General features: G+C 35.3%; 1 protein-coding gene across 2 annotated transcripts in view; it reads left to right on the top strand.

Moving 5' to 3' along the window:
* The window catches only part of OMA1 (OMA1 zinc metallopeptidase), a 59,155-nt gene that overhangs the window by 15,238 nt on the left and 27,292 nt on the right, over positions 1–16,625 (top strand). For both annotated transcript variants that reach the window (XM_075832699.1, XM_075832698.1), the window contains exons 5-7: positions 3,551–3,658; positions 9,663–9,791; positions 10,662–10,736. In XM_075832699.1, the coding sequence (XP_075688814.1) occupies positions 3,551–3,658; positions 9,663–9,791; positions 10,662–10,736 (312 nt within the window). The remainder of the gene's footprint in view (positions 1–3,550; positions 3,659–9,662; positions 9,792–10,661; positions 10,737–16,625) is intronic.

The following is a 16,625-nucleotide window of genomic DNA, read 5'->3' as shown; positions in this document are numbered from 1 at the left end:
CAGAGCCGGATTGGAGATCTGGGCACCATTGATTTCTATGGCCGATATGTAATTTTGTTGCAAAGAGTAATTATCAGATGTCAAGCAGCTGATTTTGTGGGGTCCCAGCATGATCAGATATTATCTCAGGGGGTCCTGCTTTATTATAGGGACTGACCACAGTGCATCACCGCTTTAAAGGGTTATCCCCATCTCATAGGATCGCTAGTATATGCCATAAGTTTCTGATCGCCGGGGATCTGACCTCTGGCACCCTCACCGATCTTGAGAATGAAGGGGCCGCTCCTCTGGTATAACATTGCGGCTCCTTCAAAGTGGTCTCTGCACAGCGGCGCTTCTTACCATTCACTTGCATGTGGCTGGGCTGCAGTTCCCTGCAGCGCCACAGGGCGCCGCTGTGCAGGGAATACTTTTAAGGGGCCGTATTGCTAAACCAGGGCTGCGGCACCGTCATCCTGGATATGGGTGGGGGTACCAGAGGTCGGACCGCCACCAATCAGAAAGAAATGGCATATCCTAGTGATCCTATGACCTAGGAAAACCCCAGTAACCAAACTATTTGCAGTGAAGTTAAAACCGTGGACAGGTATCCGTTTGTGTGGTCAAAAAAATGTCCAATTTAATCTCTTCAAGGTTGATCAAATTTATATTAAGCGTGGTTGGATGATGACCGCATCCCGTAACATCATTTTACATATTATACTCCAGTTACATCCAGAGCTGCGTTCAGAATTTTTCTAGTCACCCCTTCAAAACCTTCAGCACTGTGCACACAGACAAAACCTTGACAGCATAGCCGAGTTCCATCATCAACATTACTCAGGTAGGACATGCTGAGAGTAGTTGTTTTGCAATAGCTGGAGAGCCACAGGTTGCCGTAGAAGAATATAAACTGAGAGACCTCTTAAGGTAGAACTCCGGTCATCACCAATATGACATTGATGACCCTCAGGACTGTCTGTGAAGATCGGGATTGATCATGTAGAATAGAGATGTCTAAAAATCTCAATTTTTACATTGTGTTCTCCCATAATGCATCATTTTCCACTAATATTTTGTGATGCTTTTACACTCTGGGCGGAGCTTAGTTGACACAGAACTGTGTACACTTGCCAACTAATGCCTGTGCAGGGAATATAAAATGACATAGAGGGGTGGAGTCTTGACACCTAGTGTGGGAAAATATGTGTCATGGAAATACCGGCTTCAATATAGAAGAAATACAGAGAATACAAGGAGCACAAAACCCAGATCTTGCCTGTCTCTTCATGCAGTTATGTTCCAGACTGCCAGCTCTATTCATTTTTATTAAAACACCAGTGGCGGGGAAGTAAGCTACTTCCTTCCCCATTGAAAAACAAGGCATTCTGGGAAGTGTAGTTCAATGTTGACGTCATCATCTTATATTAAGCTAGAAATGAGGGTGAAGTCTGGGGTCTGTCTGACGTTACTGATGGACAAATATCCGGTCACTGATACCAGATTGCGTGGAGCATGTCTCTGCACAGTGAGGGGGATGGGAGGGGGGGGGGGGTTCTCTCACACTTCAAGGGGTCGGCCACTTTAGGAAAATCTTAAGAAAACATGAATTTAATTAAACTTCCAAATATTTCTTTATCAGAAGTTCTGCACTGGTTCCACTTGTTCAAAAGTCGCGCCCCATTGTTATGACAACCATATCGCCGCTCTCGTCTGTAGTATGGCTGCAGGTATTTCCCCAACTGTAGGCAACTGGGTGACCATATGGGTCAGTTCACACGTTGCGTAAATACTGCATTTTTTTCGCAACGGAATTCCTTGCTGAAAATCGGCAGCAAATACAGTAAGAACAAATCTCTTCCACACGCTGCGTAAATGATGAGCGGAAAAAAACGCTCCGAAATCTACCTGCGGTGCGGAATTCTATTCCACAGCATGTCAATTGTATTTGCGTAAATGGCGCTTATTTGTTACTGGATTTCCCCATTGAATTCAATGGGGAGGTAAAACCCGCGACAAATAGCAGTTGTTGCGTTTTTTTAGCGGCGGGTTCGCAGCGATTCCGCCTCAAAAAATGCAACACAGAATATAAAGAATAAAAAAATCTTATACTTACCCAGAAGTCTGTGTTCCTCCATCCAGCGCGGCCTCCTGGGGTGATGTTCGATCCCATGTGACCGCTGCAGCCAATCACAGGCTGTATTGGCGGTCGCATGGGATGAAACGTCATCCCAGGAGGCTGCTCTGCTACTAGGCCGGCTGAATTCTGCAGTTTTCCGCAGCGGACATTCCAGGCGAAAAACTGCACCACAGTTTGGTGAGGTTTTTCACCCGGAACTCCCTGCGGCGCACATGGCGGATAAGAAAAAATCGCTACTTACCGTGACTCACATTCCCGTAGCGTGCCGTTTATTGACATAGACTTAGGGGTGTTTTTGTTTACTTCTGAGCAGCGTTCATTAGGCTCCTCCCTGTTGCTCCCGTGTAGTTCCCCGCTCCTGCTCGTCACCGTCCAACACCGCGGTCGCCATATAGTAAATTTCGATCGCTACCGTTGGAACAGGAGCCCGGCTGTCATTAGGCATGCACGGGTCACCAGTGCAGGACTTCGATTAGGCTGCCGTGAAAAGGCGGCGGCCCAGCCTAAGGCCCCTTATTGACCCCCGTGAAAAGGCGTATTGGTGGTCACTAAGGGGTTAGCTGCCATGGGGAGCTAGTATGGTCCTCTAAAGTTTGTGCACCCCTGGGAGGTCGGGCTTTGCTCTTTCCACTGAGCATCTTCTAAAAAACCCGATGCATGAGCATCGTAAATAACATTACGTCTCACAAAAACAAGAGGGGAATTTTTTTTATTTTTTTTATTCGAAAATTTATTGCACGTCCAAATTTGAGGATGGATGAGGTTAGCGGCTTCATTGAAGATCAGAGAATGCGGTCACTGAAGCACGGAGGGAATCGCTGCTAGAATCTTAATTCCTGGAGCAGCGGAGGGTTAACATGGAGTAATTAGTTTTTCTGCACATCCAGGTTAGTTCTGAGCTGCTCCACGTCCTTCGACACAAATTCCTTATACAGGTCAAGGCTAAAGGGCATCAGTCATTCAGGGAGGCCCCTTTAAGTTAAAGGGGTTTTCCGGGACCTAAATATTGATGACCTATCATAGGATAGGTCTTGAATATTTGATCAGTGGGGGTCCGACTCCCAGCACCTCTGCCAATCATCAGAATGAAGAGGCCGCAGCGCTCCTCTTTGCTGCTTACACAGGCACAGCGCCCCATTGTTCTGCTGATCTGCGGGGGTCCCGGCAGTCATTACCCCACGATCAATATTAAAGTCCTTGAAAACCCTCTTAATGCTTCTGCAAGACAGAGGGGACCTGGTGGGGGCATTTGCACCCTGTAAATGGCCCCTATTTATCATTGGACATAGCTCATTCTTCTCCCCTCGCCCAATCAGATTCATCGCGAGTTGTCACATGTAAGTAATTTCCCAATCAATTGCTGCCAATCGTTGTATGTCACATGTCACGGTCATCATTCGGAGTTGTGACGTCTTCTGGTTTGTCTTGCAGAACGGTCAGGTGTTTATGTTCACGGGAATGCTGAACGCCGTGGCGGACATTAACCAGCTCTCATTTATTTTGGGTCACGAGCTCGCCCACGCCATTCTTGAACATACAGTAAGAACAAAGATGTAAAAGAAAATGTACCCTCTGTTATTTTGCTCTACATGAAAGTGCATGAAATATTCAGTTATGTATCAATCCTTTATTTGTACTAATTTGTATCGATTTTGAGCTAATTGTCATATATTATTCTTCATTCACACCAAAAGTGAAATTATTTTAACCTGTATAACTATCATCTGAGCTCCCACAATGCACTGCTGTCTAGTAACCGGAATCCAGCAAAATGTTCTATTTGAATGCAGAAAAATAATAAAACTTCAAGATGATAGATACTATAATACTGCCCCCTATATACAAGAATATAACTACTATAATACTGCTCCTATATACAAGAATATAACTACTATAATACTGCCCCTATATACAAGAATATAGCTACTATAATACTGCCTCCTATATACAAGAATATAACTACTATAATACTGCCTCCTATATACAAGAATATAACTACTATAATACTGCACCCTATATACAAGAATATAACTACTATAATACTGCCCCCTATATACAAGAATATAACTACTATAATACTGCCTCCTATATACAAGAATATAACTACTATAATACTGCCCCCTATATACAAGACTATAACTACTATAATACTGCCCTCTATATACAAGAATATAACTACTATAATACTGCCTCCTATATACAAGAATATAACTACTATAATACTGCACCCTATATACAAGAATATAACTACTATAATACTGCCACTATATACAAGAATATAACTACTATAATACTGCCCCCTATATACAAGAATATAACTACTATAATACTGCCCCTATATACAAGAATATAACTACTATAATAGTGCCCCTATATACAAGAATATAACTACTATAATACTGCTCCTATGTACAAGAATATAACCACTATAATACTGCTCCTATATACAAGAATATAACTACTACAATACTGCCTGTATATACAAGAATATAACTACTATAATACTGCCCCTATTTACAAGAATATAACTACTACAATACTGCCTGTATATACAAGAATATAACTACTATAATACTGCCCCTATATACAAGAATATAACTACTATAATACTGCCCCTATATACAAGAATATAACTACTATAATACTGCTCCTATATACAAGAATATAACTACTATAATACTGCTCCTATATACAAGAATATAACTACTATAATACTGCCCCCTATATACAAGAATATAACTACTATAATACTGCTCCTATATACAAGAATATAACTACTATAATACTGCCCCTATATACAAGAATATAACTACTATAATACTGCCCCCTATATACAAGAATATAACTACTATAATACTGCCCCTATATACAAGAATATAACTACTATAATACTGCCCCCTATATACAAGAATATAACTACTATAATACTGCCCCTATATACAAGAATATAACTACTATAATACTGCCCCCTATATACAAGAATATAACTACTATAATACTACCCCTATATACAATAATATTACTACTATAATACTGCCCCCTATATACAAGAATATAACTACTATAATACTGCCCCTATATACAAGAATATAACTACTATAATACTGCTCCTATATACAAGAGTATAACTACTATAATACTGCCCCTATATACAAGAATATAACTACTATAATACTGCCCCTATATACAAGAATATAACTACTATAATACTGTCTCCTATATACAAGAATATAACTACTTTAATACTGCCCCAATATACAAGAATATAACTACTACAATACTGTCCCCTATATACAAGAATATAACTACTATAATACTGCCCCCTATATACAAGAATATAACTACTATAATACTGCTCCTATATACAAGAGTATAACTACTATAATACTGCCCCTATATACAAGAATATAACTACTATAATACTGCCCCTATATACAAGAATATAACTACTATAATACTGCCCTTATATACAAGAATATAACTACTATAATACTGCTCCCCTATATACAAGAATATAACTACTATAATACTGCCTCCTATATACAAGAATATAACTACTATAATACTGCCCCCTATATACAAGAATATAATTACTATAATACTGCCACCTATATACAAGAATATAGCTACTATAATACTGCCCCTATATACAAGAATATAACTACTATAATACTGCTCCTATATACAAGAATATAACTACTATAATACTGCCCCTATATACAAGAATATAACTACTATACTACTCCCCCCTATATACAAGAATATAGCTACTATAATACTGCCCCTATATACAAGAATATAACTACTATAATACTGCCCCTATATACAAGAATATAACTACTATAATACTGCCCCTATATACAAGAATATAACTACTATAATACTGCCCCTATATACAAGAATATAACTTCTATAATACTGCTCTTATATACAAGAATATAACTACTATAATATTGCTCCCTATATACAAGAATATAACTACTATAATACTGCCCCTATATACAAGAATATAACTACTATAATACTGCTCCCTATATACAAGAATATTACTACTATAATCCTGCTCCCTATATACAAGAATATGACTACTATAATACTGCTCCCTATATACAAGAATATGACTACTATAATACTGCCCCCTATATACAAGAATATGACTACTATAATACTGCTCCTATATACAAGAATATAACTACTATAATACTGCCTCCTATATACAAGAATATAACTACTATAATACTGCCTCTATATACAAGAATATAACTACTATAATACTGCTCCCATATACAAGAATATAACTACTATAATACTGCCCCTATATACAAGAATATAACTACTATAATACTGCCCCCTATATACAAGTATATAACTACTATAATACTGCCCCTATATACAAGAATATAACTACTATAATACTGCTCATATATACAAGAATATAACTACTATAATACTGCCCCTATATACAAGAATATAACTACTATAATACTGCCCCCTATATACAAGAATATAACCACTATAATACTACTCCTATATACAAGAATATAACTACTATAATACTGCTCCTATATACAAGAATATAACTACTATAATACTGCTCCTATATACAAGAATATAACTACTATAATACTGCCCCTATATACAAAAATATAACTACTATAATACTGCCTCCTATATACAAGAATATAACTACTATAATGCTGCCCCCTATATACAAGAATATAACTACTATAATACTGCCCCTATATACAAGAATATAACTACTATAATACTGCTCCCTATATACAAGAATATAACTACTATAATACTGCCCCTATATACAAGAATATAACTACTATAATACTGCCCCTATATACAAGAATATAACTACTATAATACTGCTCCCTATATACAAGAATATAACTACTATAATACTGCTCCCTATATACAAGAATATAACTACTGTAATACTGCCTCCTATATACAAGAATATAACTACTATAATCCTGCCCCCTATATACAAGAATATAACTACTATAATACTGCCGCCCTATATACAAGAATATAACTACTATATTACTGCCCCTATATACAAGAATATAACTACTATAATACTGCTCCCTATATACAAGAATATAACTACTATAATACTGCCTCCTATATACAAGAATATAACTACTGTAATACTGCCTCCTATATACAAGAATATAACTACTATAATACTGCTCCTATATACAAGAATATAACTACTATAATACTGACCCCTATATACAAGAATATAACTACTATAATACTGGCACCTATATACAAGAATATAACTACTACAATACTGCCCCCTATGTAAAAAAAAATATAAATACATTTATGTATCTAGAATTCTGAACTCTATTGTGTATGGAGCTTTGGGGGATGGGATTGGCTGGAGATTGCTGCGTTGAGACTCCTCGTATCGGCGGTGGCTATGAAACCGTAATTGGATCCTTTTATAGTGATGATATATATTCTCGCTGTCTGGTTTAGGCCAGTGGTGAATTATGAAGCGGCTGCAGATCAATACTTGTGATTTCCTCCTTCGGCTGAGCAGGGTCTGTCCCGGTCTGCTATCTGCCTGCAGGGTGTTAATGGTCAGAGTTTTGAGGGGTGGGGCATTAACGTTCTTGGGACGATCTTTAATGGTCTGTAGGTATTTATGTCGCCTCGTGGACGCTGACAGAACGATTGTAACCATAAAAGACGATGACGAGAGGAAACGCGGCCGGGCTTCGATCCGTAGAGAGATGTTTAGCTCTGCGTTCGTGTTAATGCGTTTTATTACGGAGGCAGCTGGCACTAGATTGCTGTGTAGCTAAAGTAAACTGCTCGGGCCTGATGAGAGCCGACCCGCACCACACTAGCCGAGCTGAGGTGTCCGTAGCATTGTCATCCAGATCCCATGCCCTTAGGACAACACTTCTCTACATGTCAGAGCTTTATAAAGAACTACTAAATAATTATCATCAAAGCTCCTAGAAGGGGTTGTCACTCAACTTTCCTAGAGTCCTGAATGGCACATTTGCCTAGATTAGATAAAAAATGGTGTATGTATTATACTTCAGAGCTGCATTACGCTTAGTTGTGAGCTGTGTCTGGTGACAAACAACAAACTTGCTGACTATTTCTAACAGTCAGCGGAATAGTGAGTGCAGCTCTGGAGTATAATACAGGATGTAACTCAGGATCAGTACAGGATAAGTAATGTAATGTATGTACACAGAGACTTCATCAGCAGAATAGTGAGTGCAGCTCTGGAGTATAATACAGGATATAACTCCGGATCAGTACAGGATAAGTAATGTAATGTATGTACACAGTGACTACACCAGCAGAATAGTGAGTGCAGCTCTGGAGTATAATACAGGATGTAACTCAGGATCAGTACAGGATAAGTAATGTAATATATGTACACAGTGACTGCACCAGCAGAATAGGGAGTGCAGCTCTGGAGTATAATACAGGATATAACTCAGGATCAGTACAGGATAAGTAATGTAATGTATGTACACAGTGACTCCACTAGCAGAATAGTGAGTGCAGCTCTGGAGTATAATACAGGATGTAACTCAGGATCAGTACAGGATAAGTAATGTAATATATGTACACAGTGACTCCACTAGCAGAATAGTGAATGCAGCTCTGGAGTATAATACAGGATGTAACTCAGGATCAGTACAGGATAAGTAATGTAATGTATGTACACAGTGACCACTAGCAGAATAGTGAGTGCAGCTCTGGAGTATAATACAGGATATAACTCAGGATCAGTACAGGATAAGTAATGTAATGTATGTACACAGTGACTCCACCTGCAGAATAGTGAGTGCAGCTCTGGAGTATAATAGAGACTGTATCTCAGGATCAGTACAGGATAAGTAATGTAATGTATGTACACAGTGACTCCACCTGCAGAATAGTGAGTGCAGCTCTGGAGTATAATAGAGACTGTATCTCAGGATCAGTACAGGATAAGTAATGTAATGTATGTACACAGTGACTCCACCTGCAGAATAGTGAGTGCAGCTCTGGAGTATAATACAGGATGTAACTCAGGATCAGTACAGGGTAAGTAATGTAATGTATGTACACAGTGACTCCACCAGCAGAATAGTGAGTGCAGCTCTGGAGTATAATACAGGATGTAACTCAGGATCAGTACAGGATAAGTAATGTAATGTATGTACACAGTGACTCCACCTGCAGAATAGTGAGTGCAGCTCTGGAGTATAATACAGGATGTAACTCAGCATCTGTATAGGATAAGTAATGTTTGTACACAGTGACTCCACCTGCAGAATAGTGAGTGCAGCTCTGGAGTATAATACAGGATGTAACTCAGCATCTGTATAGGATAAGTAATGTTTGTACACAGTGACCACTTCTTATGTAGATTATGTTTGTGTATAAATTATTAACTAATATTTCAAGGTGAATATACGGTTTAAGTATAAATGCTATTCTACAAATGTGGCAGCTAATAATGTGATATTTCTGGATTCTTTATTCTGTTCTCGCTCACGTCTTTTTCTTGCAGGCAGAGAAGGCCAGTGTCAGCCATTTTTTGGACTTTCTCTTCCTCATATCCTTAACCATGATTTGGGCTATCTGCCCCATGGACAGCCTCGCTATTGTCGGTCAGTGGGTTCAGTCCAAACTGCGAGAGGTGAGGGCAAAACCTTATGAGCTAGGATCACCTATGGATTCATAGAACATATCCGTCACTCACAGCCACTAGTCTCGCAGTAGCTGCTGTTTTGTAGTGACCGTAGGGGATCCCACCAATAAAATATTTATGTAATATCTTATAGATATGTCTTAAAAAAAATATTGTGTTCTCCTAATTTGCATGGGAAGTAAGTACAAGGTATTGACTCATTATGGCCACTAGGGGGAGTAACATGTCTATCAATAACTAATTAATCCAGTTCCGCAGCTGCTGAGCCTGGTAGTTTATAATAAGTAGCGTCCAATCTCTCTGTTATTTTGACGGATTATTAATGGGTTTTCCCAGAATTCTTTTTGTTTATTTATTTGTTTTTATTATGTATTGAAAAAATCCTTTCTCCCCTCCCCCTGACCTCAGAACTGAGCACCCGCTGCGTTTAAACATTGAAGGGACTCCCATACATTGCACAGAAAGGGTGTCCTCGCTGAGGACATGTACAGTCTGAAACCCAGCAGATCTAATACTTCTCATAGCTGATGGTCTTCTACCATTGCACTGATACATTGTAACAAACTATCAGGACAGGAGAGAAATTTCTGCTGCTGATGTGTTTGGCTCACATAGGTTTGTCTGGACTAGAACCAATGGTAATCAGTATTAAGTCACGACGTGATTTCTGACTTTGGATGTGAAATAGAATGCTCCCATTCACTGACCGTAAGCAGAGATCTTAAAAATGCAGAGGTATAGAAGCACAGAATATATTAGAAAGTTGGGGAACATAATACAATGATTATCCTTTATTTACATATAGCTGGAAAACCCAATTTATCCAAAATGTGACGTCTGATATCTCCCCTGTCCTAGTTTCTGTTCGAGAGGCCGTACAGCCGGACATTGGAGGCCGAAGCAGATAAAGTTGGACTTGAGCTTGCTGCAAAGGTAAAAAAAACATAGGGAGAGAGACATGTGGTAAATATACTGATCATTATAATGTATGCAGCTCTCCTGTCTGCACTGATATAATCATACAAGGAGAAGTCCAGTCATAAGAGTAGAATATTAGTGGTGCAGCAGTATAGCAGTTATATTCTTATACATAGGGGGCAGTATTATAGTAGTTATATTCTTGTATATAGGAGCAGTATTATAGTAGTTATATTCTTGTATATAGCGGCAGTATTATAGTAGTTATATTCTTGTATATAGCGGCAGTATTATAGTAGTTATATTCTTGTATATAGGGGGCAGTATTATAGTAGTTATATTCTTGTATATAGGGGGCAGTATTATATTAGTTATATTCTTGTATATAGGGGCAGTATTATAGCAGTTATATTCTTATACATAGGGGGCAGTATTATAGTAGTTATATTCTTGTATATAGCGGCAGTATTATAGTAGTTATATTCTTGTATATAGGGGCAGTATTATAGTAGTTATATTCTTGTACATAGGGGGCAGTATTATAGTAGTTATATTCTTGTATATAGGGAGCAGTATTATAGTAGTTATATTCCTGTATATAGGGGGCAGTATTATAGTAGTTATATTCTTGTATATAGGGGGCAGTATTATAGTAGTTATATTCTTGTATATAGGGAGCAGTATTATAGTAGTTATATTCCTGTATATAGGGGGCAGTATTACAGTAGTTATATTCTTGTATATAGGAGCAGTATTATAGTAGTTATATTCTTGTATATAGGGGCAGTATTATAGTAGTTATATTCTTGTATATAGGGGGCAGTATTATAGTAGTTATATTCCTGTATATAGGGGGCAGTATTATAGTAGTTATATTCTTGTATATAGGAGCAGTATTATAGTAGTTATATTCTTGTATATAGGAGCAGTATTATAGTAGTTATATTCTTGTATATAGGGGCAGTATTATAGTAGTTATATTCTAGTATATAGGGGCAGTATTATAGCCGTTATATTCTTGTATATAGGAGCAGTATTATAGTAGTTATATTCTTGTATATAGGGGGCAGTATTATAGTAGTTATATTCTTGTATATAGGGAGCAGTATTATAGTAGTTATATTCTTGTATATAGGGGTAGTATTATAGTAGTTATATTCATGTATATAGGGGCAGTATTATAGTAGTTATATTCCTGTATATAGGGGGCAGTATTATAGTAGTTATATTCTTGTATATAGGAGCAGTATTATAGTAATTATATTCTTGTATATAGGGGGCAGTATTATAGAAGTTATATTCTTATACATAGGGGGCAGTATTATAGTAGTTATATTCTTGTATATAGGGGGCAGTATTATAGTAGTTATATTCTTGTATATAGGGGGCAGTATTATAGTAGTTATATTCTTGTATATAGGGGGCAGTATTATAGTAGTTCTATTCTTGTATATAGGGGCAGTATTATAATGGTTATATTCTTGTATATAGGGGGCAGTATTATAGTAGTGATATTCTTGTATATAGGGGCAGTATTATAGTAGTTATATTCTTGTATATAGGGAGTAGTATTATAGTAGTTATATTCTTGTATATAGGGGACAGTATTATAGTAGTTATATTCTTGTATATAGGGCAGTATTATTGTAGTTATATTCTTGTATATAGGAGGCAGTATTATAGTAGTTATATTCTTGTATACAGGAGCAGTATTATAGTAGTTATATTCTTGTATATAGGGGCAGTATTATAGTAGTTATATTCTTGTATATAGGGGCAGTATTATAGTAGATATATTCTTGTATATAGGGGGCAGTATTATAGTAGTTATATTCTTGTATATAGGAGGCAGTATTATAGTAGATATATTCTTGTATATAGGGGGCAGTATTATAGTAGTTATATTCTTGTATATAGGAGCAGTATTATAGTAGTTATATTCTTTTATATAGGGGGCAGTATTATAGTAGTTATATTCTTGTATATGGGAGGCATTATTATAGTAGTTATATTCTTGTATATAGGAGCAGTATTATAGTAGTTATATTCTTGTATATAGGAGCAGTATTATAGTAGTTATATTCTTGTATATAGGGGGCAGTATTATAGTAGTTATATTCTTGTATATAGGAGGCAGTATTATAGTAGTTATATTCTTGTATATAGGGGGCAGTATTATAGTAGTTATATTCTTGTATATAGGAGGCAGTATTATAGTAGTTATATTCTTGTATATAGGAGCAGTATTATAGTAGTTATATTCTTGTATATAGGGGGCAGTATTATAGTAGTTATATTCTTGTATATAGGGGCAGTATTATAGTAGATATATTCTTGTATATAGGGGGCAGGATTATAGTAGTTATATTCTTGTATATAGGAGCAGTATTATAGTAGTTATATTCTTGTATATAGGAGCAGTATTATAGTAGTTATATTCTTGTATATAGGGGGCAGTATTATAGTAGTTATATTCTTGTATATAGGAGGCAGTATTATAGTAGTTATATTCTTGTATATAGGGGCAGTATTATAGTAGTTATATTCTTGTATATAGGAGGCAGTATTATAGTAGTTATATTCTTGTATATAGGAGCAGTATTATAGTAGTTATATTCTTGTATATAGGGGGCAGTATTATAGTAGTTATATTCTTGTATATAGGGGCAGTATTATAGTAGATATATTCTTGTATATAGGGGGCAGTATTATAGTAGTTATATTCTTGTATATAGGAGCAGTATTATAGTAGTTATATTCTTGTATATAGGAGCAGTATTATAGTAGTTATATTCTTGTATATAGGGGGCAGTATTATAGTAGTTATATTCTTGTATATAGGGGCAGTATTATAGTAGTTATATTCTTGTATATAGGGGGCAGTATTATAGTAGTTATATTCTTGTATATAGGGGCAGTATTATAGTAGATATATTCTTGTATATAGGGGCAGTATTATAGTAGTAATATTCCTGTATATAGGGGGCAGTATTATAGTAGTTATATTCTTGTATATAGGAGCAGTATTATAGTAATTATATTCTTGTATATAGGGGGCAGTATTATAGAAGTTATATTCTTATACATAGGGGGCAGTATTATAGTAGTTATATTCTTGTATATAGGGGCAGTATTATAGTAGTTATATTCTTGTATATAGGGGCAGTATTATAGTAGTTATATTCTTGTATATAGGGGGCAGTATTATAGTAGTTATATTTTTGTATATAGGTGGCAGTATTATAGTAGTTATATTCTTGTATATAGGGGCAGTATTATAGTAGTTATATTCTTGTATATAGGGGCAGTGTTATAGTAGTTATATTCTTGTATATAGGGGCAGTATTATAGTAGTTATATTCTTGTATATAGGGGGCAGTATTATAGTAGTTATATTCTTGTATATAGGGGCAGTATTATAGTAGTTATATTCTTGTATATAGGGGCAGTATTATAGTAGTTATATTCTTGTATATAGGGAGCAGTATTATAGTAGTTATATTCTTGTATATAGGGGGCAGTATTATAGTAGTTATATTCTTGTATATAGAGGGCAGTATTATAGTAGTTATATTCTTGTATATAGGGAGCAGTATTATAGTAGTTATATTCTTGTATATAGGAGCAGTATTATAGTAATTATATTCTTGTATATAGGGGGCAGTATTATAGAAGTTATATTCTTATACATAGGGGGCAGTATTATAGTAGTTATATTCTTGTATATAGGGGCAGTATTATAATGGTTATATTCTTGTATATAGGGGGCAGTATTATAGTAGTTATATTCTTGTATATAGGGGGCAGTATTATAGTAGTTATATTCTTGTATATAGGGGCAGTATTATAATGGTTATATTCTTGTATATAGGGGGCAGTATTATAGTAGTTATATTCTTGTATATAGGGGCAGTATTATAGTAGTTATATTCTTGTATATAGGGGCAGTATTATAGTAGTTATATTCTTGTATATAGGGAGCAGTATTATAGTAGTTATATTCTTGTATATAGCAGTATTATAGTAGTTATATTCTTGTATATAGGAACAGTATTATAGTAGTTATATTCTTGTATATAGGGGACAGTATTATAGTAGTTATATTCTTGTATATAGGGCAGTATTATTGTAGTTCTATTCTTGTATATAGGAGGCAGTATTATAGTAGTTATATTCTTGTATACAGGAGCAGTATTATAGTAGTTATATTCTTGTATATAGGGGGCAGTATTATAGTAGTTATATTCTTGTATATAGGGGCAGTATTATAGTAGATATATTCTTGTATATAGGGGGCAGTATTATAGTAGTTATATTCTTGTATATAGGAGGCAGTATTATAGTAGATATATTCTTGTATATAGGGGGCAGTATTATAGTAGTTATATTCTTGTATATAGGAGCAGTATTATAGTAGTTATATTCTTTTATATAGGGGGCAGTATTATAGTAGTTATATTCTTGTATATGGGAGGCATTATTATAGTAGTTATATTCTTGTATATAGGAGCAGTATTATAGTAGTTATATTCTTGTATATAGGGGGCAGTATTATAGTAGTTATATTCTTGTATATAGGGGGCAGTATTATAGTAGTTATATTCTTGTATATAGGAGCAGTATTATAGTAGTTATATTCTTGTATATAGGGGGCAGTATTATAGTAGTTATATTCTTGTATATAGGAGCAGTATTATAGTAGTTATATTCTTGTATATAGGGGGCAGTATTATAGTAGTTATATTCTTGTATATAGGGGCAGTATTATAGTAGATATATTCTTGTATATAGGGGGCAGTATTATAGTAGTTATATTCTTGTATATAGGAGCAGTATTATAGTAGTTATATTCTTGTATATAGGGGGCAGTATTATAGTAGTTATATTCTTGTATATAGGAGGCAGTATTATAGTAGTTATATTCTTGTATATAGGAGCAGTATTATAGTAGTTATATTCTTGTATATAGGCGGCAGTATTATAGTAGTTATATTCTTGTATATAGGGGGCAGTATTATAATGGTTATATTCTTGTATATAGGGGGCAGTATTATAGTAGTTATATTCTTGTATATAGGGGCAGTATTATAGTAGTTATATTCTTGTATATAGGGAGTAGTATTATAGTAGTTATATTCTTGTATATAGGGGACAGTATTATAGTAGTTATATTCTTGTATATAGGGCAGTATTATTGTAGTTATATTCTTGTATATAGGAGGCAGTATTATAGTAGTTATATTCTTGTATACAGGAGCAGTATTATAGTAGTTATATTCTTGTATATAGGGGGCAGTATTATAGTAGTTATATTCTTGTATATAGGGGCAGTATTATAGTAGATATATTCTTGTATATAGGGGGCAGTATTATAGTAGTTATATTCTTGTATATAGGAGGCAGTATTATAGTAGATATATTCTTGTATATAGGGGGCAGTATTATAGTAGTTATATTCTTGTATATAGGAGCAGTATTATAGTAGTTATATTCTTGTATATAGGGGGCAGTATTATAGTAGTTATATTCTTGTATATAGGAGGCATTATTATAGTAGTTATATTCTTGTATATAGGAGCAGTATTATAGTAGTTATATTCTTGTATATAGGGGGCAGTATTATAGTAGTTATATTCTTGTATATAGGAGGCAGTATTATAGTAGTTATATTCTTGTATATAGGGGGCAGTATTATAGTAGTTATATTCTTGTATATAGGAGGCAGTATTATAGTAGTTATATTCTTGTATATAGGAGGCAGTATTATAGTAGTTATATTCTTGTATATAGGAGCAGTATTATAGTAGTTATATTCTTGTATATAGGGGGCAGTATTATAGTAGTTATATTCTTGTATATAGGGGCAGTATTATAGTAGATATATTCTTGTATATAGGGGGCAGT

The sequence above is a fragment of the Rhinoderma darwinii genome, chromosome 7 (genome assembly GCF_050947455.1).
Source record: "Rhinoderma darwinii isolate aRhiDar2 chromosome 7, aRhiDar2.hap1, whole genome shotgun sequence".
NCBI lineage: Eukaryota > Metazoa > Chordata > Amphibia > Anura > Rhinodermatidae > Rhinoderma > Rhinoderma darwinii.
Note: the sequence above shows the minus strand (reverse complement) of the source record. Positions and strands in the feature narration are given on the sequence as shown.